We start from the raw sequence: 23,145 nt of genomic DNA on the forward strand, positions 1-23,145 counted from the left end.
TACAAATGAGCTTTATTTCCTTCATTAAAGGGCAACATTGCAAATGCTATTGTTAGAAAAAACAATAATAATACCCCTCAGAAAATCGGATGCCTAGATATCTGTAATCAAAACATCTTGTCTTTTAACCCAATATTAAAAAAAACATGTAGACACTGCTGGATTCAGTTAACATTCTTCTTCAACTACCAGTTAGATCCATTTTCTGTAATTCAATGCAAAAACAATCCCCTAGATTGGCAAAATCTCAAAACCACGCAACCGATTTAAGGGACAATTCAATACAATTCAATCAAGCAAGACTTGTTTTTTTAAGGTAGGTGGGGGGGGGGGGGGTTATTCAGTGAACTTATTCTCATCAGGGCCTGCCTTATGGCCATAAAGATGAAAATCAAATAATATCAAAGAAAGCAGGAAAGGGTGTGGCCTGAAAATTTGCTGTGCTGAAGGCAGTGAGCTTTTTGTACAAGAGGGCTTCAGTCCAAAGAATTTCCAACAATTTCCCCAGGTCTAATACGATGAATTAATTATACAAAATACAAAGTCACAGTTAAAATCATTCGCAATATTGCAGCTCTTTTGCAGTTGCAGATACAGACACATCGATCGACGTGATTAACGATCGATGTACGAAGACTGGTTCCATTTATTTGCAATTCGGCAGTTGGAGACACCCATAAAAAGGGTCAGGATGTTGACACAAAAAGAAATGGATACGGAGCAACCAGGCACAAGTAGCACGGGAATCACAAGAAAAAGAAAACTACGTTTTACGGATTGGGAAATGCAGGTGATGTGCAACGAGGTAAGGCTACACAGCTCCATATTATAGCATAGGAATACAACGGCAATTTGGAGAGAGCGCATACAAAAAAAATTGATTCGGTATAAAACCAACTGTAGAGGACGTAAAGAAAAGATCGCATGATGTTAGGTGGCATACCAAACGAGAAAGAGACGGATAGAACAGGTGGAAAATCCCTTTCTAAAATCCCACACGCAAACACAAGAGTCGTAATTAATTCATACTTTAGTAAATTAGACAGAGTACTTAATTGGCCTAATTTACTTAATCACCACCCCGTTTTAGCATGTTCACTCCAGGTACACATATGCATGAACACACCCGAGTATGCGTCAAAAGGAAAGTCGCAGTGATGTAACCCCCACAAAATCATCGTGCCAATTTTGCCCCATTGCGACTGTTTAGTAAACACGACGCAGATATTGCAACCTTGTAGCAGCTGTTTTTGTGATGGAAAAGCAGTCACAATCCCTTAGTAAATATGACCCATAAACTAATGAATCGAGGAACAACATACTTGATTTATGCTGCATTTCAACAATAAAGCAATGTGTAGCTGTTGTTTCACACTTTTTTTGTTTGTTTTATACAGTATACAGTGACCAACAAAGACAGCAGCCTATATTATGTAGATAGTGTTACTCCATCTATTCACCAAGTCTAGTACCTCTCCAGCCTTTCTGTGCGAGACGGTAGGGCCAGAGCGATCACTGCACTCCAGAGCAAATCCTTATTTCTTCATCTGACAGCCTGTCTTGTTTAAGGACAAAATGTGCCATATGGTTTAACAAAAACAACTTATTTACAGGCAGTAGTTGCTGCTGTAGTTAAACGACAGGACTGAATGACAGAACATCACAATAAATCCGGATTTCTCTTCAACCACGCATTTCCTGAACATTTTTACAGCTTGCATCATCTTAACACAATTCCAAACCTAGAATTATTTCCATACGTAACCATGACAACATACAGAAGGACCACTATTGCCAAGCTGCAGAGGCAAAAGCAGCACTGCTACAGTTTCAGAAAGAAAGGGGGAAAAGCCAGAATGACACAGAGTCCAGGCATGTAGAAAATGGAGTTTATGATGGAAGTTTTTACTTGGAATATGATGAAGCTATGCAGAAGACAGTCTGCAGTAGGGCCTGTTGGCTTTTTCCCTTGCTTGCAGAAAAGCACAGCAGTTTTTTCAGGAGATACAATTCTGAAAGGAGCCCAAATCCATGGAAACTGCAACCAGCATAACGAACGCAGTCCTGCCAGCTGCCCAGAAAAGTACCACTGAACCAGCAGCTAAACTGCCTGGAGTCAGGTCAAAGAGATATGATTAATATTTCTAACTTGGCATTCCTCACCCTGAAAATTATGAAGCTGCCCCTTTAATAAAGAGGTGGTAGTTCCACAGGGGAAAGAGTCAAAGGTTCCCTGTGAAATAAAGATGATTCACATTTATTCAATGGGCTACATTTAAAATATTTGAATAACGGACTGCCTGGTTGGCACATTTCATTGTTCTTCAGCAAAACCTGCTGGTCTATCGGGCGCCCATGGACTGCTTGCTAACGTGGAATGTGAAGTCTTCCTCTGACTCTATACTGCGCTACCTTAGCTGAAAGCCCGCGGAGTGAGAAGACGCTGCCCGTCACAGCGCGTGTTTTTGGAGGAGACCGCGGGTGTCTACACTCTTCAAACGGCAATGGGGTTCGCACATGGATGCGGCTGTGGTTGCAGATAATTGGACATTTAAAATTAGGGAGGGAATTGTACATGTCCAACCCCAAGGCGGGTGCCAAATTCAACAAATATGAGTGTGGTGGTCTGTCTGGTAGTCTGTGTGGTAAGATTAAAATTACATCACATTCTAATAAAACAGTCTTAGCATTTCTGCTAGGCATTTCAAAATTAGCCACAAATAAGTTCTGGGCCAGGAGGTGGACTGCAAAGTGGAAGAAGGAAGCAGTAGAGCCATTCACTTCTGCATGTAGCAACAGGCTCTCTCCAAAACTAACGGATGCGACTGGGTATTCGAAAACTGAGTCAAGTAAAATACGGAGATAGGAAATTAATCACGCTAGTCCTATAAACAGTTTTGTAGTGACTGAAGTTCCGGATGTTCTATCTTGCCAACAGACCATCAGAAGCCCAAGCAGCAATGACAAAATAAGGAAGCACATATAGATTTGTGCCATGCTGAAAGTAGATGCTCGCCTCCTGACCTAATATTCAACACATTACCTCTGAGGACATGTCAACTGTCACAGAGCTTGATCCAGGAAAGATACGCCAATGACTAATCGGCACTTCAGCACAAGAGAGAATTGACAAGTGACTGTAAGTTGAGCTTGCGTAAGAGCTCCCAGCACATTCTTTTGAAAATCATCCACGTTGCCCTTCATGTGCTCCCAACAGGGATGGGTGCTGCCGTTCTGTTCTACAGAACACACACCCCCCCCCCCCCATACTGATTAATTGCCGTCTCCATAAGCGTTGTACCCGCTCACCTCACACATTGTGTGGTATGCGCAGAGAGCTGACATCGAGGGAGCGTGCACTCATTGACATTTTAAAACTGGAATCTGTTCATTCTTCTGGCTGTCTTGCTACACATTCAGCATTGTCTGTAAATGCAATTGTATTAATTAAATGTCTCTGCATGCCAACACAGACAGAGCGAGTTTTTATTAAACAAATGTTATCACAGCAGGTTGTCCCCAGGAGAACAAAAGAGAAAAGGCGTGAAAAGAACAGTAATAAACAAGTTCTCTATCCTTTGTTCTGGCTGATGACAAATTAGATCCAAAAATGGCAGCGTGAGAAAGGAGGCATGGATTTATTTATTTTACTTTTGCGCTCTCATTTATCCAGAGAAGATCAGCACTCTGAAATAAAAGCTACAGCTACTGAAAATGTCTGCAATATCTTCCAGTAACAACAGGACATTCAAAGAATGAAAATTACATGGGCATAATAAAGTATATTAATATGGTACACACAATGAAATGAGCACAAAGGACAGCGGGAAGTCATCAATGAAATAAAAATAATGTGTGCAGTCTAATCCCTCTAAGAATTACATCAATAACAGGAGACAAAGTGGTGGCAGGCAATGTCTCTTTGTCAAATTCCAAAAAGGATCAAAGTTAACCAACTCCAGTCTACAATAGAACACAATTACCAATTAATTTTGTTTTAGTCTCACAAGCAACCACAGGTGCTTGCAGACCCAGAGGAGAGACCAATATAGCAGAAATGTACTGTATACTCTAAATATTACTGAGATTATGAGTCCAAGGTCTTATGGTACATCTTATCGTAACTGTGGCCACAAACTGACAACCACCTCCAATCAATTAATTTAAAATACAATCACCAAAGCTCATGGAAGGACAGGGAAAGTGTACCGTTAATTGGGTCACACCCCAGCTCTAGGATATACAGTCATCAATTGAGGAAAGAGCTTTGCACTGAAGTACTGCATAATACCCATTTTGGTTTTTACTTCGAACAGTTGGCAATACACCCCCTCCCCACCCGCTACACACACACACACCTCAAATAAATGCTTGTTAAATATACAATGTTTCTGATCAGCCAACTGAAAAACTAATTTCATTTTCTCATTAGACGTCTCTGCCTGAGGCAGACTCATGTCAGTTTTTATTACACTGAAAACAGAAAATTAAAATCACGGAATGAAAATCTTTTTCAGAATCACTGCAGTGAATCACCAAATCTAAGAGAGTGGGAGGGAGAGACTGCACATAACATATAAAGATCTGCTCCTTTTTATTGCCGCAATGAATTTTAAAGTATTTGTGACCTTTTCTTTTAAAGCGATTTCTGCCATGCAGTCTGAGACTACATTTGAGATGCAGCGTGATGTATTGATTGTACCATTGAGAAACATAATATCTTGTATCTGGAGAACATTGGACTGAAAGTCTGGCATGGTATAGCATTAGCAACAGACCCAGTTCTCTCAGTTGGCTGTAAATCTTGCAACTAACATCTTAAACAGGAATTTCTCCAAAGATTCATTAACTGTATATTTACTGCTAACGTCTACAAGGGTGTTTTGGAGTCCAAGGCCAGATAAATGATTTATAACACTGAAAAACTTTGTAAAGGATTTTGAACGGCTACACTACTTTATCACTTATGACAGCAACATAAATGTTTTTCTTTCTGTGGAGGAGATTTATAACACCAAGTTTACATTACCATTATATACCAAATGTCATTAAACATTAACTATCTCCCATGTGCATTCAATTCTTTATTACAAAACATGATACATACCGCATACTACATATTGTGCAGAAAAAAATGAGCACTTTAGAGAACACCACATCTTCATCACCCAAATACCTTCAAAATATTTTCCACAGTCTAAAGGCCTCCGAGCTGCAAATTCTGTAAAGGAAGACTGCTTATATTTGTTGCTCACCATAAGAGGTGATACATAATCGCCACAACACAACTGATGCAGTGACAGCTTTTTTCCCCAACCACTGTATACGATGAAATACCTAGGACATCAACTTTGACAGGGAGCAATATAACATGGTTTTATGACCATTCACTGGGGTGTACACATGACAAATGGTGTTCTAAACCATTATCAAAGTACAGGCAATTCACCCTGAGTCCAATCACCTCATTCTGACGGCTCCGTCTGTCACAAGAGCCTTTGTAATTGGCCAACAGAAAATAAAAACGGACAGCAAGCCTCATCTCTACCAGCACAATTTGCACAAATAACGTCAAAGCTGAGCAGCAGACGAGTTTCAAGAGCAAAGATGAGGTGTGAGGGTGCTTAAACATGAAGGTATGAACACACACACATTTCATAATATGTACACACCTGTGCGTCTCTCAATTTCTATGAAGAAATGCGGAGGGAATATTGTGAGACCATGCACCAGATCAGTAGGTCAGATAGACAATGGTAAAGTAAAGTTTATTCAAAACCAGTCTCTGCATGAATTTGTGACCTTATGATCAACAGCTGCCAGGACCATCAAAATGTATGTTTTAGATATATGTATGTTTAGTATAGTAAAGGCCAATGCGGTATATTCAGATGGGATAACCTTTTAAAATGAAAAACAAATCACTATGATTTAATCCTCACAAACATTATAATTTACAAGCACTTACTGCTGTAATATACCTATAATATTTAAGATATACCCAACAGCATATCTTTTCTGAGAACTGCATGTTACCAAATGCAGATAAGCGGTCATGAAATGGAAGATACATTTATTTCAGGCCAATTATGTTGGAATAACCAATAAAACACATTTCATGACTCTTATTCGGAGTGCATCTGTGGATTTAGGCTTAAATCATCCAGCCATCAAACAAAAATAGTCACACATTTGCTGAATTAAAATAATAAACGTAAACATAGGAAGTGTAGGAAAGTGTATCTGTCCCAGGTCAATGAATACTGCATTTGTTATGGTGTCTGCATTACTTCAACTTAAAGCTCACACTACAACTCCCACAACTCCCGGTGACCCCCACAATACATTAATTGACCCTCAGAGGAAATGAATATGATCGAATGCAGCTGTCGTGAAGCCGGAAAACAGGAAATAAACACACAACTGCAGTACAGCACTGAGCCTCAGGAGCATCGTTCCTCTCATTTGCCCTTGTCTCTGGAATTCTGAACTACCCAAATAACTACAGTCATTTGCTTTTCATGCTGCTGAAAACACTGTTATCAGGTTCCTTCAGATGTCTATTCTTACAGGAACAGTATGACTGATGCACTGAATACTGGAAAAACCGGTGTCATCGCAATACCCGGAGATTTGAAAGACAACAATGGCGTATGATAACTGTAGAAAACACACTGCCGCATGTAAATTGCATGTAAACACAGTGAGGCGCCGTGTTTCAGGAGAGCAAAATCTCCCGATATAGTCTATTTTCTGCATTTCCCTGACGCAAGATCAGCATGTGGTCTACCACTTTTGGCAAAAATGCAAAGCCTGATATTTCAGAAGCTTGACCTTTTCATAAAGAAACTCTATTTAATGTGTAATTCTGCAAAGTACCCTAAGCTCTTAGCTAAATAAAGGTCAGCACAAATTCTCATCTCATCTAGCGTCAGTTGAATTTTCTTTCACATTTCAACACTGCAGAATGGGTAGTGAATAATTTGCTTGATTCAGAGTCGGACATTAACATGAAACAGTGTTGGCACTCAAAAGACCCTCCAGTTCTGATAAAGGCCGTATTCTACACTCGCTTAAAAATACATCCTTAAATAACTAATGGTATGATATAACTCGAGGTTTATAATAAAGCATGCCTTTGCAAAGCATAATGGTGCTAAAACAGTAACAGTAGAGTGTGATCATTTCAAATGAGGAGAGTAAATAATTCAGTGACAATTAACACATCCTTCAGCAAATGCCTGATGATTAATACATGTGGTTACATATACATGAATACCATGCAGCTCAGATTCTGAACAATAGTGATCGGAAAGTGAGGTTTTGCGCGCCTCCAAACTGATGGAGGCTCAGTGCTGTGTGTAATCAGTGACTCACACAGTCAAACCAATTACACCTCCTCCCCATTTAATGTTGTCCCATGGCGGCCAAATCTTTTGATGTTTTTATTGATTCGGTGATTATTATTAACAGCACATTATAGTACCAACCATTATGGGCTTCATGGAGCCTCATTCTACTTGAATATAACAAATATCTGAATCCAATGTGGCAATAAAGAAAATAATCACTCAGATGTAAAACCATATGCATCTCCTGTGTATATAAAGATTTTTTTTTTTCTTCACCCACATAACTGTTGGCGATACAATAATTCCGTGTTCAAATGGGACGTATAAAAAGAAAATCACTCTAGGTAGTGACGCTTACCCTGAGTAGTATAACATAGGGGCCGTCATGCATTCTGTGGCCATTCTAAATGTAACGCTGGTTCCAAACCTCCAGACTAAAAACAGCATTAAAGATACAATGTATAAATAATATCAAGCATACTGTATCCGTTTCCATAGGGAGGAAGCCCACAATTCTGATTGGAGAGATGTAGGAGAAGATGTGTCCTTCAGTATATGGAGGGCTTTGGAAATGCAAGTACAGTAAGTGGGGGAATAGACTCTGTCAATGCAACACTGATTGATGATACTGGAATAGATTATGAACACAAAAATAGCAAATTAGGGCCAATATGATGAATAGACTAACCTCCTCCCGGAATTACACGGAAGCAAAAGACAGATTTGAATCACATTCTGATTAAACTGCTTCAAGCTGCATTGAAGTGTTTGTATGTAACATCCCCAAAGCACAGAGTGCCAATCCCCGCCATACTTCACACTGTTTACCTGCAGTTCACTAGCTCTTATATATGATGTGGACACTAAAAAGATCTAAAGCTTCTAAAGTACTAAGGCGAACGGGTATTAAAAATCACTTCGCTGTGAGGGTCTAATTAAACAGAGACAGCATCGATCGTCCCGGCACTTACTAATTGACTGTCCCAAGTCGGAGGTCATTGCATAAGGAAGGGGGTAGAAGTAAAACTATATACAATGAAGAAAGGAGATCATTCCGTTCAAGCAACAAACCACACTTTGACAAATCAATGTGCAGGACAGTGTTGTTTGTAAGTATTTGGACAGTGGTACAATTTCTGGCTCTGGACTCTAGCACACTGGATTTGAAATAAAACAATGACTAGGAGGTGAAATTTGAGGGTTTTTTGCATCCATATTGGGTGATCCAAGTAGGAATTACATCCCTTGTTATACAAATTCCCTCCATTTTAGGGGAACAAAAGTAATTGGAAAGTTGGCTCAGCTCTTTCTGATTAATCCGGTGTATTTGCTTCATTAGTGCAGGTTAAAGGAAGCTTTCTGTATATAGCCTTGTTTCTTGGCTTTTAATTGCCTTTGGGGTCTGTTATTGTGTTTGTCAACATGATGACCAGATGACAGTGACAATGACAGTCAAGGAAGCCATTATGAGGCTGAGGGGGGAGGGGGGAGGGGGGTTGGGAAGAAAAAAAAAAAAAAAGAAAAAAAAAAAAGTAGTCAGAGACATACACCAAACGATAGGCTTACCAAAATAATCTTACAATGCTAATGTTATAAAGTTATACATGTACAAACAACCTAATTCACAGCAGTGTTCCAGCACTACCACGGTATGCACGTGTGGGTGTGTGCACACATAACATCACTGTTGGGTAAGATGTTGTGTCAGTTCATAATACCAACAAACATAAGGCTGTGACCATACTGTAGAAATATTGCATTCCATTATACGGTACTTTTCCTATAAAAATCAAAAAGGCTTCAACATGGATATTGGCCTCAAATGCTCATCATGCCAACATACTTTTAGTATTACTGTACTATGTAATCATTACAACCCCAAATTTGAGGAACGCAAGTGCTTCATACACATACCCACAGGAGTTCCCATTACGTTACTTTTTTCTTTATGAAACCCATTATTCAGCACTACAGATATGGGTGCCTGATTACACAATAGTCTGCAGTATATATTTTTAAAGGCCTATCATTTCCTAATATTAATTGCACAAATACAAGAAGCAATAGACCCAGGCGGGCACACGTGCAAATATAGGTCTTACAAGCTCCATCTTCATTTGGGCATTGGGGATAAAATCAGCAGGATGTCTGGGAAATAAAAGAACAAATGTGATATTCACATATATTTAAACATGTATGCCATAGCTTGTGTTCTTATTATTCATTTGAGCGCAAGTAAAACTTGCCATAATGACATTTTTATGTTGAATCAATTTCATCAGCATTGTATAAAACAAACCATTGTTGTCCACTCTGAACAAATCCATTGAGCTGTAATTCAATATGCTGGTCAATATGTTTGCCCTATTTGTTCCACCTTTTCATGTAAGCAAAGGCTGCATATATAAAACTTGAAAAAACGTGTGCATTTCAAGCCAGGATCAGTGAAGTAACTCACTCGCAGTGTTCTTGCTTAGGTCTTTTTCATGCAGAAAGTGGATGCGTCAGAAGATATTTTTAGTGCCTAAAAATATTTTTTGAAGATTTTTGTTAATGTTATTTTTCCTTTCACTGCGACAACAGTAGCTGTTCTGGGCTAACTTCCCCAGCCAAATCCTGCACTAGAGTATACCGTAAACCACACATAACATCTACATTTATACACATGGGCTTGCTATAACATTTGAACCCTGATAAAAAGTGATAGTAATGTGAGTAATGTACATACCTGTAGACACATAAAATCAGAGCTACTGAATATTTTTGGAAAGGCTGAGGTATTTTGGCGAGAGCTCAATTTGGATGTACAGTAAAGGCTGTGTTTATTTGACTGGCTCATGCTGGGGAAGAAACACATTTGAATGGCTATCTATGCGTTTTTGTGTGCATGTAAATGACGGAGGAGAAGGTGTGGAAAGCTCTGTACTGTCCACAGGCACATAAACTCCCCAGCCTCTCTCCCCTTCCCCGGCCCCTCTCCTCTCCTCTCCTCTAATGTACAAACAATGAGAAAGTACAAACAATGGATCACTCTGAGCTCTGAATGAATTCTCAGGTCAAGCACTAAACCTCTTTTGACAGAAACACAACCCACACTTGTTCTCCTCAAGAGTGACTGACCCTCCCGGCAAAGAAATAATGAATTCTGGTCTCTGCGTTAAGCACATTATACTGGGGAGGAGGTGGGGGGGGGGGTTGTGCTGGATTTCACAAACAAATTAAACCGAATAAAAACTGGATCATGGCATGTTCTCTTCTCCCCTCATCTCTGGCTACCAATACCACAGCAAAGACAAATGGTTACAGTACAACAACAAAAAAACAAGAAATACCATGTATAACTACAAAAATGTGCGCTAGTCAACCATGCTGGTTATGAAACCGGAGGCAGCATATCCAATTACACCTTATCAAGCTCATTATTAATGATGCAAGCATTAAAAGGAAATTAACTCTGCAGAGATTTAAAAAATAAATAAATAAATAAACCATCGTTTGAATGGGAAAGAATGAAAACAGTTTGCAAGAGAGGCCAAAGACCTAGCCAAAGAAATATCCTGTGAAAATCCCAAAAACACACACAGAAATAAATATTTAACATTCTGACGAAGAACTAAATATTTCACATTCTGTGGAAGAAATAAATATTTCACAATTTATAGTTTGTGACATGGAAGATGCAATAATAATCTGACCAACAGAATCTGGGATAAGAGGAGAAAAAGTGATGTCACACTTCCTCTAGATGCTTTCAAAAACGTGTAAAAATGAGAACAAAGGCACTAGCCATCTTGTTGAAACATAAACGTGGAATAACACTCAGGCCTCCGGACAGCCAGTGGGCAGCGGCTGCATGACTAAAGAAGTTGTCCCATCCCACAGACAGCGCTGTGGTAGTAATTGTCGTTGTGGGTGGTGGCCAGGCCACGGAGGCACTAATGTTCATGAGAAACAACAGAGAGTGCAGTCTGCCAGGGCAGCCCGGATCTGAAGGCACGCAAGCTGTTGGGAGTCTATGACACCTCCTGATCACCCTGCCTGCAGGTCAGCAGCCCGACATTAGATGGGGGGTCGTCCCCCCAGAAGAGTGGGGATGATGCAAATCACACTGCAGTTCAACAATGTGAGAGAGCAGAGTAACACAGGGGACCTCTGGCGGTCCTAATGTCCTATACGCTAATGCAGGAGGCTTTACTGCCATTTTTTATTATTTTTAAAAGACAGCCTTAAGCCATACGTTTTTACATAACGCACATTTTTAATCGTCTTGCCATCGTACCACGTTTTTTTTACATGCACATTACTGGGTTTTTGTTTTACATAATATAACTACACGTGTGTCCATATATTACTTGAGAAACCGTCATTTGCATATTCCTTATCGTAGGTGTGTGTGTGTGTGTTCCCTTTCTAAAAGGCATTGGAGTATACACGCATGTGACAGGTTTACACTGTTATCACGTTCTGTTTAATTGCCAGTCCCACAAGTGAACACACTCGCTAAATCCTTAAACAAACCCGGGATTTTCCCCTGCTTCTCCCGCAGGGTTCTTTTTGGGAAAACTTGTCAGTTTATAGGGTTAAAGCCAGCTTTCTCCCCATTAACCTAAAGTCAAGACTGTTTCCATTTGATTTGCGAGTGCCTCATTAATTTTCTCCCCCCCACCCCGCCAAGGAGAAAGAGCTGAGGTGATTGTAGGTAGCCTGCATTTCCAGCCATTTATTATCAACTGACCTATTGGGGTTTTGTGTCTCGTCACTGACAGACGGATTAAATGTTGAGTGTATAACCCTGTCCCTTTGCCCAATATTGTACATTTAATTTATTTTTCCTTTAACCTCGGAACATCTGAAACCCAGCAGTTTTGATCACCAGATTCACGTAATAATTTTTACACACCAAACAGCGTCTAACCTTCCCCTAACTCCTTTGTTTGCCTTTTGTTTCGCAACAGCTGTTGTCGTGCTTTTTCTTTTTTTTTTTTGGTCAGCTGTGATTGCTTGAGGCGAAACGGGAGCAGATGGTGTTTTGCTATGCATGAATTGAGCGTTAGAAGAGTTTTGGACTGAATAGGCCAAGTCTGAATGGTGTCTATGCAGCACCTGCCCCCTTTAGCTGCGAGAACACATCACAGTAGCATGATCTGTCTCCGCTTCCCCACACTGGATGGAGAAAAACACAGGGAGAACCTTGTTGGGCTCTGTCCATATTTATTGATCTTCCTCAGAGCAGTGGCATAATGTGGTATACAGTCAATTTGAGTTAATTGGATATGACACAGCATGCACATGCAATCTATCATTTTGGTCTCCTGGTGCACTTTATCAGTTTTGTTGCCATAGAAACATGTGAGCTCAGTAATAGCTTACATTAATGGGCTAAGTAAGTTGCAATAGAAAGCAATTTCAGAGTAGGGATCTGCAAAGAATACAAAGCTTATTGAAGACCAATGAAGGGAAATGGATCATAACAATATGGGGAAAAATAGACACAGGCAAAGCAGCAAATTTCAGAAAGAAATTTCAGCTTGTCAGATGCCACGGCTTGATATGAGGACATTTTTCAAACCCCTGGATAGTGTTCCATCTCAATACAGAAACATCTTGAATCACTGACAGCTTGCAGTGCCATTAGAAAATAAAATATGTCTGTGCAAACAGAAAGCTGTGTACAGAATCTAAATGAAAAGAAATAAAATGGTTGCACACAGGGGCAAGTCTTAATGTCGCTCTCTCTAGTGGATACCCAAACTAAATATTATCAGTGCTGTTTTCTTTCTCCTTTCTTGTTAGCATTCTGAGAGTTTGAATTAAATTGGAGTTAAATCATTACAGAATGGTGTCTATTCCTGAGGCTGTGTGTCAGTAGCCCTCTTGTCTGAAAAGTTTCATTTCTATTGTCAGACGACTCTTTTGTGCATCGGCTGGAGTTTAACATTTGCTCAATGACCTTTTAAGGGGAACACTGAAGACTGTTTAAAGTATCCCTGACTGTACTTAAGGAATTTGATCCAGTTGCTGTGTGCTGCCCTAACCTTTGCTGAAAGTTTGCAAAAAAAAAAAAAGGTTTTAAAGTGGTCAGCTAAGGCTTTGCTCTGACTGCAGTAGAAGGATTTAAATGACAAGGAGAACAAAATAAAAAAATATTTTTTCCACAAAGAGAGGCCGTGACCTGCATCGCTCTTGACACATTTCCAAACAAACTGCACTTCAACTGACTGCAGAAAAGTTAGGCCGTTCACAGCAGAGACAAGAAGTGGAGTCAAGGGGAGAGTGAAATGCATCATGCTAAATCAAGACTTACCACTTACTTACTCAATCCTCTGAAATGTGAGAGAAGACAGCTTATGGTCTAGGCCACTGCTTATTAGTTCTGTATGAAGTTATCATGTCAACCTAGAATCCTGGTTGGGGGACCCAAGCATTAGCCCTTGGTGCACTGACACCCGAGAGTGTGTACTAGAATTGTACCTTGCCTGTAGTCCTACTGCATTCAGCACAGTTGGGCGTATGGCCACCCAGGGATGGTGGGTTTCTCCTGGCAAGGCCTTTCCCATGTCATCCTGCAACAACACCTCCTCTGGTTGATTGTGTGCCTGAAGCCATCTGTACCAGCTGCATTTACTGCAGTCCTCCTGAATGCATTTCAGAGGATATTCACATTAGTCAAGACAAGGAAGGCAAGAGTAGCAATACAGTTAAGAATTCTCATTCCAAAATCAATGAGAATAGAAACATAGGTGGGCAATTCTACAGTAAGAGATGTTACAACTGCTGGATATTTGGGTGGTGTAGCCCAGTACAGCAACATAACAGAGACGAATAACAGTTATTTCGTCCTGAGGGTAGCCTAATACAAGCATCCGTGAGTCTCTTATGTAGCTGTATAGAACTTTACCACTGAAATATCCTGCAGCGGTAATGCCAGTTGGCGTGGAATTGCCTAGGTATTAAGAAAACTGCTTTACAGTTTCAGAAAACAGCTACTTTGACTTGGCTGAAAGTCATTAAGTAATCAATCACTGCCAAAAACAAAACTGATGACAAATTCAAATTCAATAAACAACAAACTAAAATAAAAGGTTTCAAATTAAGGGTGTCAACATTTGACAGAAAAATGCTGATCTGATATTACATGCATCACCATAAAATCCTGCATAGCTAGCATGAAGCTTTGTGAAATAATCCCCCTTGGCATTAATAACTGCAGCAGTTCTGTTCAGAACTCAGCTATGAAGACATTCCCTGATTTTCAGCTCCAATACTGTCCCATAAGGCTCCTTAAAAAAATAAAATCTAGTAGTGAATGGAAACAGGCCAGATAGAGTGGTGCCTCTATATTTCTGCCTAACAGAAAAAAATGTGTTTTTAAATGTAAAACGCACTAAAAGCATCAATGAAAAGTATCCTTTAACTATAATTATTTGCCACAGTAATAAAGCACCAGGAGGCATAGCGTTTGTTGAAATAACATCACTTACTCCAATAAAAACATAATGAAAATAACAATGAGAACAGTATTAGTAGTAGTGGTTCAATGGCAATACACTTATGAATTGCCACACTAACAGCCTTAAACTTAGGCTATTTTGTAAAGGTAAAGTTTGCTGGTACAGAAATGTCCAAGTGCAATAAAAAGGCATCATTGGCTCCTGTCAAGGTTCTAAATCCTCATGAAGTAAGAACTACAGTACCTGGGGATGGGGGAAGGGGTTAAGAACAAGTACACCCTACTCCACTTAGTGCACGGTAATGTAAGGCTCCCAAAGCACAAACATTCACATTATTTTTCCAAACTGGGTGTCTTTGCTTTTCCAAACCAATTGGTTTGGTTTTCTTGTATATATCGGAGCCAATCACAGATAATGAAGCACTGTATAACCAGAGGCAGTCAGTTTCCTTCGAGAAAGTGACATACAGGTAGACTGTTCCTGGTTAAAGTCATTGTAATGACTGCAGCAGACTGTATATTAAAATTAAAGTAGACTGCACCTTCATTTTACTCATTGGGCAAACCATGAATATTTTAAAGAAAGCTACCAGTCAGCAAAAAACATGTTACAGTAAACTAATTAAAAAGGAATTGACTACAGAGTAAGTTCCATAATCTTTAGGGAGACATAGATAAGGCTTACTCAATAAGCTTATCGTTTGCTGAAATATTAGCTACATACAAAACGGTTCATGCTTATTTGATCCAGTTAAAAACAATGCATGAAAGCTGCACAGATTCAACTGAAACCCGCATTACAAAAATTGCGTATACAATATGTATAAACTGAGGAAGTACAAATTAAACTTCGCTGTTACACAGGCCACAACTGGACAACCAACAACCAAGCAATCGCGTTGTTGGACGTTATACTAGTGACGTAGTTGAAAAACACCAGAACAAAACAATAAAATAATAGCATAGCACCCACCGTTTCAACTGCATTGCGTAGCTATCGTTGCTTGGTCTCAGGGCGGCCCACAAACAGTCGTCTTCCAAAGTTCAACAAACAGATCTTCCATTCGTGTCCAACATGCATGTTAATTCCCTGCCATTTTGTTCACACATACCCCATGGCCCTCTGAGTGTCAAATTAACGTTGTATTGTTGGAAACGAATATGGCATATATCTTTTTCCTGCGCAAATATGACCTTCCGCTTGATAAAACAAACAAGTAGATCTTGCAAGCAAGCAAAATTGTTTACACGCGGGCCACTTTGGTTTATAATGTTCGTATAGCCCTAATCATGACACAACTTTTTGCCACAAGGCAGCAGTACTGGCAGTCTCCCTTACTAACCTGCCCAGCACAAACCACACTCGCTCACACACTAAGGTTCAGTGCTTTTTGAGTAGGCCTTAATTTTGAGCATGCTAAACTGTGAACTACAAATAATTGCCTGCAACTTATCAATTTTTATTTATTTATGTAGTTATACTAAGGGATAAGCCGTTTAAATATTTGTAGCCATTGATGTCGCACTAGAGTCGATATTATAAGTACTGTGCGTGTGTACCCTTTATTATTCAATAGATTTCATCTTTACATCTAAAAAGCTATCACTGGAGCATGTTAACCTTAATATTCTTTTTTTGTCTAAAATATACGGACAACCTCCTATTAAAAACGAATTCATAACAATAGGACACTAGATATAAATAGGCTAATACAGAATATAAAGTAATGATGATAATAATAATAATAATAATAATAATAATAATAATAATAATAATAATAATAATAAAAGTTTTATCTTTTAAATATGTGCAGTTTGTAGTCTGGTTTAAATACATCATTTATCAGTGCTTTGAGGGGAAAGGGCAGTCAATATATGAATTTCACATAAATAAGTGATGAAAGATTTTATAGGCAAATCTCAGACTTGACTCTAACCATTTGTAGCGGTTTTGTACTTGCCTCCAGGCAAGGGTTGCCTTCCTCTCCTGTCAGGCAAATATGGGCCTGATCATTTAATCTGCAATATATCCTTATTTATGTACACATTTATTCCAAAAGCACCCTTTTCAAAAAGACTTAGAAGACATTTGGGCTTGTTGTGTCAAAGTGGAACAAATTTGTATATTGTAAAACCTTAGAATCTGTGACCAACATACCCAAATTATGTTATTTTTCTTATTTTATATTATGTGTTGATGGTGCTTCCACAAATATTCATAACTCAGCTCACACAAAAGAGGCTCAGCTGTTATAAAATAGCCATGGCAACATGGCATGGTCATTTGCAAAACATCAAGTAAGAAATCTTGGCAGTGTAGCATCCCTTAACTGTCAATATATTTATTTCCCCACAGAATCAATTTCTGTCAACTACAATGAGAATCCACAATAATGGCTGTGGGATTCATTATCCTTGGATATAGATATTTTTTATTACCATGTTCCTGCATTACAATATGGCTACTGTATTACCATTGCAGTGTTCCACCTGTTTTGTGGGGTTAGCATGGGTCAAAAAAGCTGACGCAGACAAAAAGGCAAACAAGCTTATTGGGAAGTCTGCAATCCTCCCAGCAGGAGCAGGTGTTGAGAGCCATGGACTCATCTGCATGTGCTTTGTAAAGGGCCCATGTTAATTAAAGATGAGGAAATGTGGTAGATTTTCTTCTGTGACAGTGAACCTGCCACATGGTTTAGCAATGCGGGTCAACAGCAGTAGGGTTATTGTTGCGACTACATTGTATCTGTGCAGTGAGCGAGAAAATGCAGCACCATGTTGAGCCACGAAAACAGCTTTCACAACAGACTCCTCCAGTCTCCCATACACTGCAACGCACTTGACCAGAAATGAGAAAATGGCTAACTTCGGGTGGATTATACAGATTATTTGGGTGATACAATAACACCGATTCAGATATGATAGGAATATGAATGTCAAAAAATAGTCTTGCATACATTTTGAGTGTGGAATTATTTATGGCTTCTGCTCCTACATTTGCAACAAACACCGATGCGCACAAATGTATTTGCCCAGCAATGTATTTGGAATGTGAAATGTAGTAAACTGAATTCAGTATAACAGGAATTAGAATGGAAAGTGTACTGCTATGTTCAATAGAACAATGCAAACCATTCAATATTCATTTGAGGTTATATTAATGAAATAATTTTCAGCTGCTGATATGCTGTATGTAATCTGTTTTGGGGGGGGGGGGTTTTGCGTACCTCCATAGCCTTCATTAAACATCACAAAATGAATCATCTCCCTGTTAAATATTTGGTTATAGTAACCCCTGTATGATGTGGTTTGTGGGGTTAAAAAAAAAAAAAAAAATCAGCATGGATTATTAATATCTCTCACCATAAATCTGTTTGGAACAATAAAATTCCATTTCCCAGAGCCTTGTTATTGCATTTTTAAATCTTGTGTTTGGTAGCCATGGACACCCAATCCAACATTAAGATTCAGGTCATGCACAAGACTTGCTGTTTCTAATTTTCATTTTATCATAAGCGGTTTAAGAATTTTGCCAGTGCTTATTTGCAGTTTTCCAACAGACCACTTCAGAGCAGATTCTGACAGGACAGATGCTGCAATTAATCATGCAGGAGAAATGGGAATTGCAGCCACAATGAACTGAAAAGGAAATCATTACTGCTGCAGCTTTTGTTCCAAATCTGAATACATTTTAAAAATAAATGAATTTCAAAACACAGTCTAAAATTCTTCATGTTCATACGCTTGGTAGAATATTTTTCTCACCAATTTTAGCTTTATGTTGTGCTTTTTTTTCCCTCCCAACCAGAAGCACATGTCCAGCTGCTACACACTTATTGTGGATTTATGATAATAAGTGTTTGCCGTCCCTTCCCTCCCCCACTCGCCATTTTCCAGTGAGAATGAAACACCTGGAGGATGTGCTGAGACCAGGGCCGTTCAGACACAACGTCAGTAAGAAAGAGTCAAAGAAATTGAAGCGCTGATGAATGAAAATGGAATTGTTATTGAGACAAATATCAGTTACATGCTGACCCTGTCCAGTTGGAGCACTATTTATCACACTCAAATTAACATGACTTTGGTTGTTAAAAACTAGGAAACAGAACAAAACATAAGAGGCCTTTGTTGTTGCCATTAACCCCCTTCCCTTGTAATGTCTTGTCAAGCAAAAGTACTTTTTAAGAATCTTTAACATTTCAATGAACCGATTCCTTAAATTACAGGTCACAGTTATTCTTGATTGCAAACAAGGAAACACAAAAATAGAATACTAAATACAAGTCTTGGTGTGGTATATTAAACAAAGAATGTGCTTTCCCTATTTTTTCCAGTACAACCAAGCTACAGTATTAAATTAATTTGCCTATTAAGAGCTCAAAACAATTTGCATTTTATAGTGAATGCATTTATTCTAAAGACAGATGTAAAAAGCGTGTGATTTTTTTTTCTCCAAGCAGAATACAAACAACTGAATTGCAGCTACTGTAATGCATAAAAAGTATAAAAAAGCAGAAATTCACTATGCAGCGTCAGATCCACAGGTTATCTTACCAATGTTTTAATTAAAGCTTCACACATGAAAACTTAACAACATGTGATATGAAAGATGTACATCTTTTTCTCTTTTAATTTTTTACAGATTTATCTACAGCTGGCACAAAATACTCCCACACCTTTGTAATTGGCTTTGACAGTGCAAGGAAATGGTTCTGCTATATCTGTTTTCTCGTAGTTTAGGGACAGGATAAAAAGTACATTAAGCTTCAAATCATCAAAATTGAAGTAATTTATACTTACCATAAAATATTTGCTTTCAACGCAAAATACAAAAAAGAAAATAGGGACATAATTTATGGGCCTGTTAAATGTCTGAGGTAAATATAGTACATGAATACAAAAGTGTGATCATTTTTGTTGGAGTGCCATTATTTTCCATTTTCAAATATATTTTTCTGATAGCAGAACTGATTTGATTTTCTCTCCCCGCCAGACATACACACAGATTATTATTACAGTTTTGATGTAAAATTACATGAAGTCTGTTTTTTTGTTTTTTTTCCCTTTATCTTCGCCCTTTAGTTCCTCCATCAAACAGACCATGTGACTGAAGTTCTAGTCCAACTCAAGATCTGGTCAGACTTTCCATGGTGAATGCACTCTGGTATCTGAAAACGCTGTACAAAATGAAATTGTACTTCTCATTGGCAATAATTAAGCAGTATAATCTGTTGGAATGTTGGGGGAAAAGAGGAGAAAAGATTACATTTTCACAATATACTGGCCTCTGAAGAAATGCCCATACGCATCGGAATTGAGCCTGGCTGCCATTGTTGTCAATCGAGTCCTTGCATTAGCCTTGATTTAAAAGGGCTCCTTCGAGATAAAACACAGGCAGGTCTTCTATGCTGAGGTGCTGCTGTCCCAATCTGTTCATTCTGTCCATTAATGAAGCAATACCATCATAAATAAAGCTTTGCCATTCGACAAGAACAGGACATCTCATTGCAAATATTACAGCGTACCATTTCAATTACACGCCCGTCAGTGTTCAGCTCAAGACTGAGAGAAATTTAGAGGAAAAAACAACAAACAAACAAACAATGGGCACTCAGTCTTTGCTGTTTTTCATAACACAGCCTATTTTATAGACAGAATTCTTCTCAGAGTTGTCCCTTTATGCATTCCTTTCTGCATATTCATCAGAAACAGTGGACAGTTCCTTTTAAAACGATTCTTACACACTTCTTAAGTGCAACGTAGAAAAGCAACCCGGGAGTGATGCTTTTTTTTTTTTATTATATTCATTTTCTTTGAATAGATTTTGGCTCAGTAGATACTGACTTGGGACATGACCTGGGCGTGGGCATGTGCCTGTATTTGGGACTGGTGGTGTTGCTGGGAGGTGGGCTGGGGGCTGCCCATGGAGGCGGATCCTCCCACGGACTGCGGTGTTGCTGGGGAATGCTGGGGCGGGGAACACTGCGACTGATGCTGCTGCTGTTGCTGCTGCTGCTGCTGCTGCTGGAGCTGCTGAATCTGTTGTTGGTGCAGTTGCTGCATCTGCATGTGCTGCAGCTGCATGTGCTGTTGCTGCATTTGCTGCTGCTGCTGCTGCTGCAGGTGGTGTTGCTGCAGCTGTTGCTGCAGATGCTGCTGGAAGTGCTGCTGCTGCATCTGCTGCTGGATCTGCTGGTGATGCAGCTGCTGCTGCTGCATCTGGTGGTGCTGCATGTGCTGCTGCTGCATCTGGTGCTGCTGCTGCTGCGTGGGCGGGGGCTGCATGGGCGGGCTCATCTGCCCGGCCCCGCCCCCGCCCATCTGACCCATCAGCTGCGAGGGCACGCTGGAGGGCATGCCCTGATTGGCCACCGTCACCGAGGTGACGATCTGGCCCCCCGGGAGCCTCATCTGCAGGGGCTTGGGGGCGATGGCCCGGGGCAGGGCCTGCTGCAGGGCCTGGGCGGCCGCGGACATGGAGGCGTGCTGGGCCAGCGGAGAGTTCAGGATCAGCGAGGGAGACAGGTTGGTGGAGGCCAGCGTCTGCTGAACCGACCGGATAGTCTGGGCCTCTGCGGACTCAGCGGCCGCCTGGCAGGAAGGGAAGGGGAGAGCGGCCTTCAGTCTCTGCCTTGCACATACAGGATAACTCACACAAAATCAACAGAGTGAAGATCTCTCCTGTGTTTAACACATGTAAAAGAGACTTACCTTTGATACCAGACTGGCACGGTATGCAGCAAGGGCTTTTAAGTAGTCCTTCTTAGCCGCTTCTGTCTTGCTCTTGTAGACCTGCATTAACACAAAGGATACGTTTGCATACAGTTTATTTTACATATAAAAGAACTCAGTTCACAAAATGTGTTGAAAAAACAACAATCATAATGGGCACAGTGAGTGTAGTGTTGTTACAGTATATTACCTGCTTCTGTTCTTCTCCAAGGCCATCCCACATGGACGCTACTATTTTGGAGACCTCTCCGAAGGTGGCGTTGGGGTTCTGGCCCTTGATGGCGGCCTGGGTGTCTCTGAAGAACAGGGCGTAGGCGGAGACGGGCTTCTGCGGCTCGTTGGGGTCTTTCTTTTTCTTCTTTTTGGGCGTCTTGGGCTTTTTAGCAGCGTCTGGAGCAGGCCGCTTCTCTCCAATCACCTGCTGCAGAGCAAACCGTCACGTTTAACAAATCATCCAATCATGACCATTGTGGCAAGAGCTTGTCTCAACTGTACCATTACATATTAACTGAGATAGAGATGTATTAAGTAAATGGAAAATATCAATGAGGTACACAAAATGCGGAACCACAACAAGCCTATTTTGTCTGCATAAGATGTCTCAGTTTTGACACATTTTGTCAAGCCATGCCTGTGTTGTTTATACACACAAGTCAGCGTGCACACACTCACCCTGTTGCCATCATCCTGGTCTTCTTCATTGATTGAGCTCGATGGGGAAGGCGTGGCAGACTTGCTAGCGGGAGGTGACGGTGAGGTGTGAGGGATATTTGGTCCACTTAGGTTTAAGCCCAGTTGAGCATTTAGCTGGGATTGGTTGATTGTAGTCAGCTGGTTTCGTGACATCATGGCAGAAGGGTTGCTCATGTTGATAATGGACCTCATGACCATAGAAGGGTTGGGGTGATACTGTCGAAGATGGGCCTGACCAGTGTTCTGTAGCAGAAGGAAGGAGGGAGAAGGGGGAAATCACTGTAAAAAGCCATGGAATTAAAATAAGTGCCACAGCTAGCTAATCTAAATGACTACATCAGAACACAGACCCAACTGTTATAGCACAGGCATTGCATCTGAGAGGTTAGTACCCATCTCCAACTATTCTTGAATATGAATCTTCTGTCACAGAAGATGTTTGTAGTCATGTAAGCCCTCTTAAACTAATTTCATTGACTAGTCAGGTTTGGCACATGTTGGATGTTAATTACATCTTCCACACATTTTAATTAGTGTCAAATGTATGTAAGAATATGAATGATAATAGTCTCCGCCTGCATCTTACCAGCTTAAGAGTGTTCCAATATTATAGACCTCTTAGACTATTGGTCAAACCCTGCAAATATTGTTTTGGCCTCAAAAAAATAAAAAAATAAAACCTAACATTACTGACTTACATGTAAATCTATTCAATTTGACTCCTTTTGATATTGAAATTGTTATGCAGGAACAGGATACCTATGGAGACTCTCCTTTATAGAGGCCAATACAAAATATGGCAGAAAGTTATTAGGCAGCCAGCTGCCGTGTGATATTATTTTACATAAACGCTCCTGATGAAACATTTCAGTCTTCAAAAGCTTTTATGGAAAGTGAGGGGAGATGGTGGCATTGATT

At 40.0% G+C, this 23,145-nt stretch overlaps 2 protein-coding genes across 3 annotated transcripts in view; both read right to left on the reverse strand.

Moving 5' to 3' along the window:
* Positions 1 to 16,163, reverse strand: part of sall1a (spalt-like transcription factor 1a) — a 244,029-nt gene extending 227,866 nt beyond the window's left edge. The window contains exons 1-2 of the mRNA XM_061222667.1: positions 15,776 to 16,163; positions 13,824 to 13,987 (exon numbers count right to left, since the gene is read on the reverse strand). Coding sequence (XP_061078651.1) covers positions 13,824 to 13,909 — 86 coding nt within the window. The 5' untranslated portion in view covers positions 13,910 to 13,987; positions 15,776 to 16,163. The remainder of the gene's footprint in view (positions 1 to 13,823; positions 13,988 to 15,775) is intronic.
* A 2,625-nt stretch (positions 16,164 to 18,788) lies between these two features.
* tox3 (TOX high mobility group box family member 3) overlaps positions 18,789 to 23,145 on the reverse strand; it is a 47,844-nt gene continuing 43,487 nt past the window's right edge. For both annotated transcript variants that reach the window (XM_061222320.1, XM_061222321.1), the window contains 4 exons: positions 22,207 to 22,470; positions 21,725 to 21,955; positions 21,514 to 21,594; positions 18,789 to 21,393 (listed from right to left, as the gene is read on the reverse strand). In XM_061222320.1, coding sequence (XP_061078304.1) covers positions 20,632 to 21,393; positions 21,514 to 21,594; positions 21,725 to 21,955; positions 22,207 to 22,470 — 1,338 coding nt within the window. In that variant the 3' untranslated portion in view covers positions 18,789 to 20,631. The remainder of the gene's footprint in view (positions 21,394 to 21,513; positions 21,595 to 21,724; positions 21,956 to 22,206; positions 22,471 to 23,145) is intronic.

This window comes from Conger conger, chromosome 15 (assembly GCF_963514075.1).
Source record: "Conger conger chromosome 15, fConCon1.1, whole genome shotgun sequence".
NCBI classification, from domain to species: Eukaryota; Metazoa; Chordata; class Actinopteri; order Anguilliformes; family Congridae; genus Conger; species Conger conger.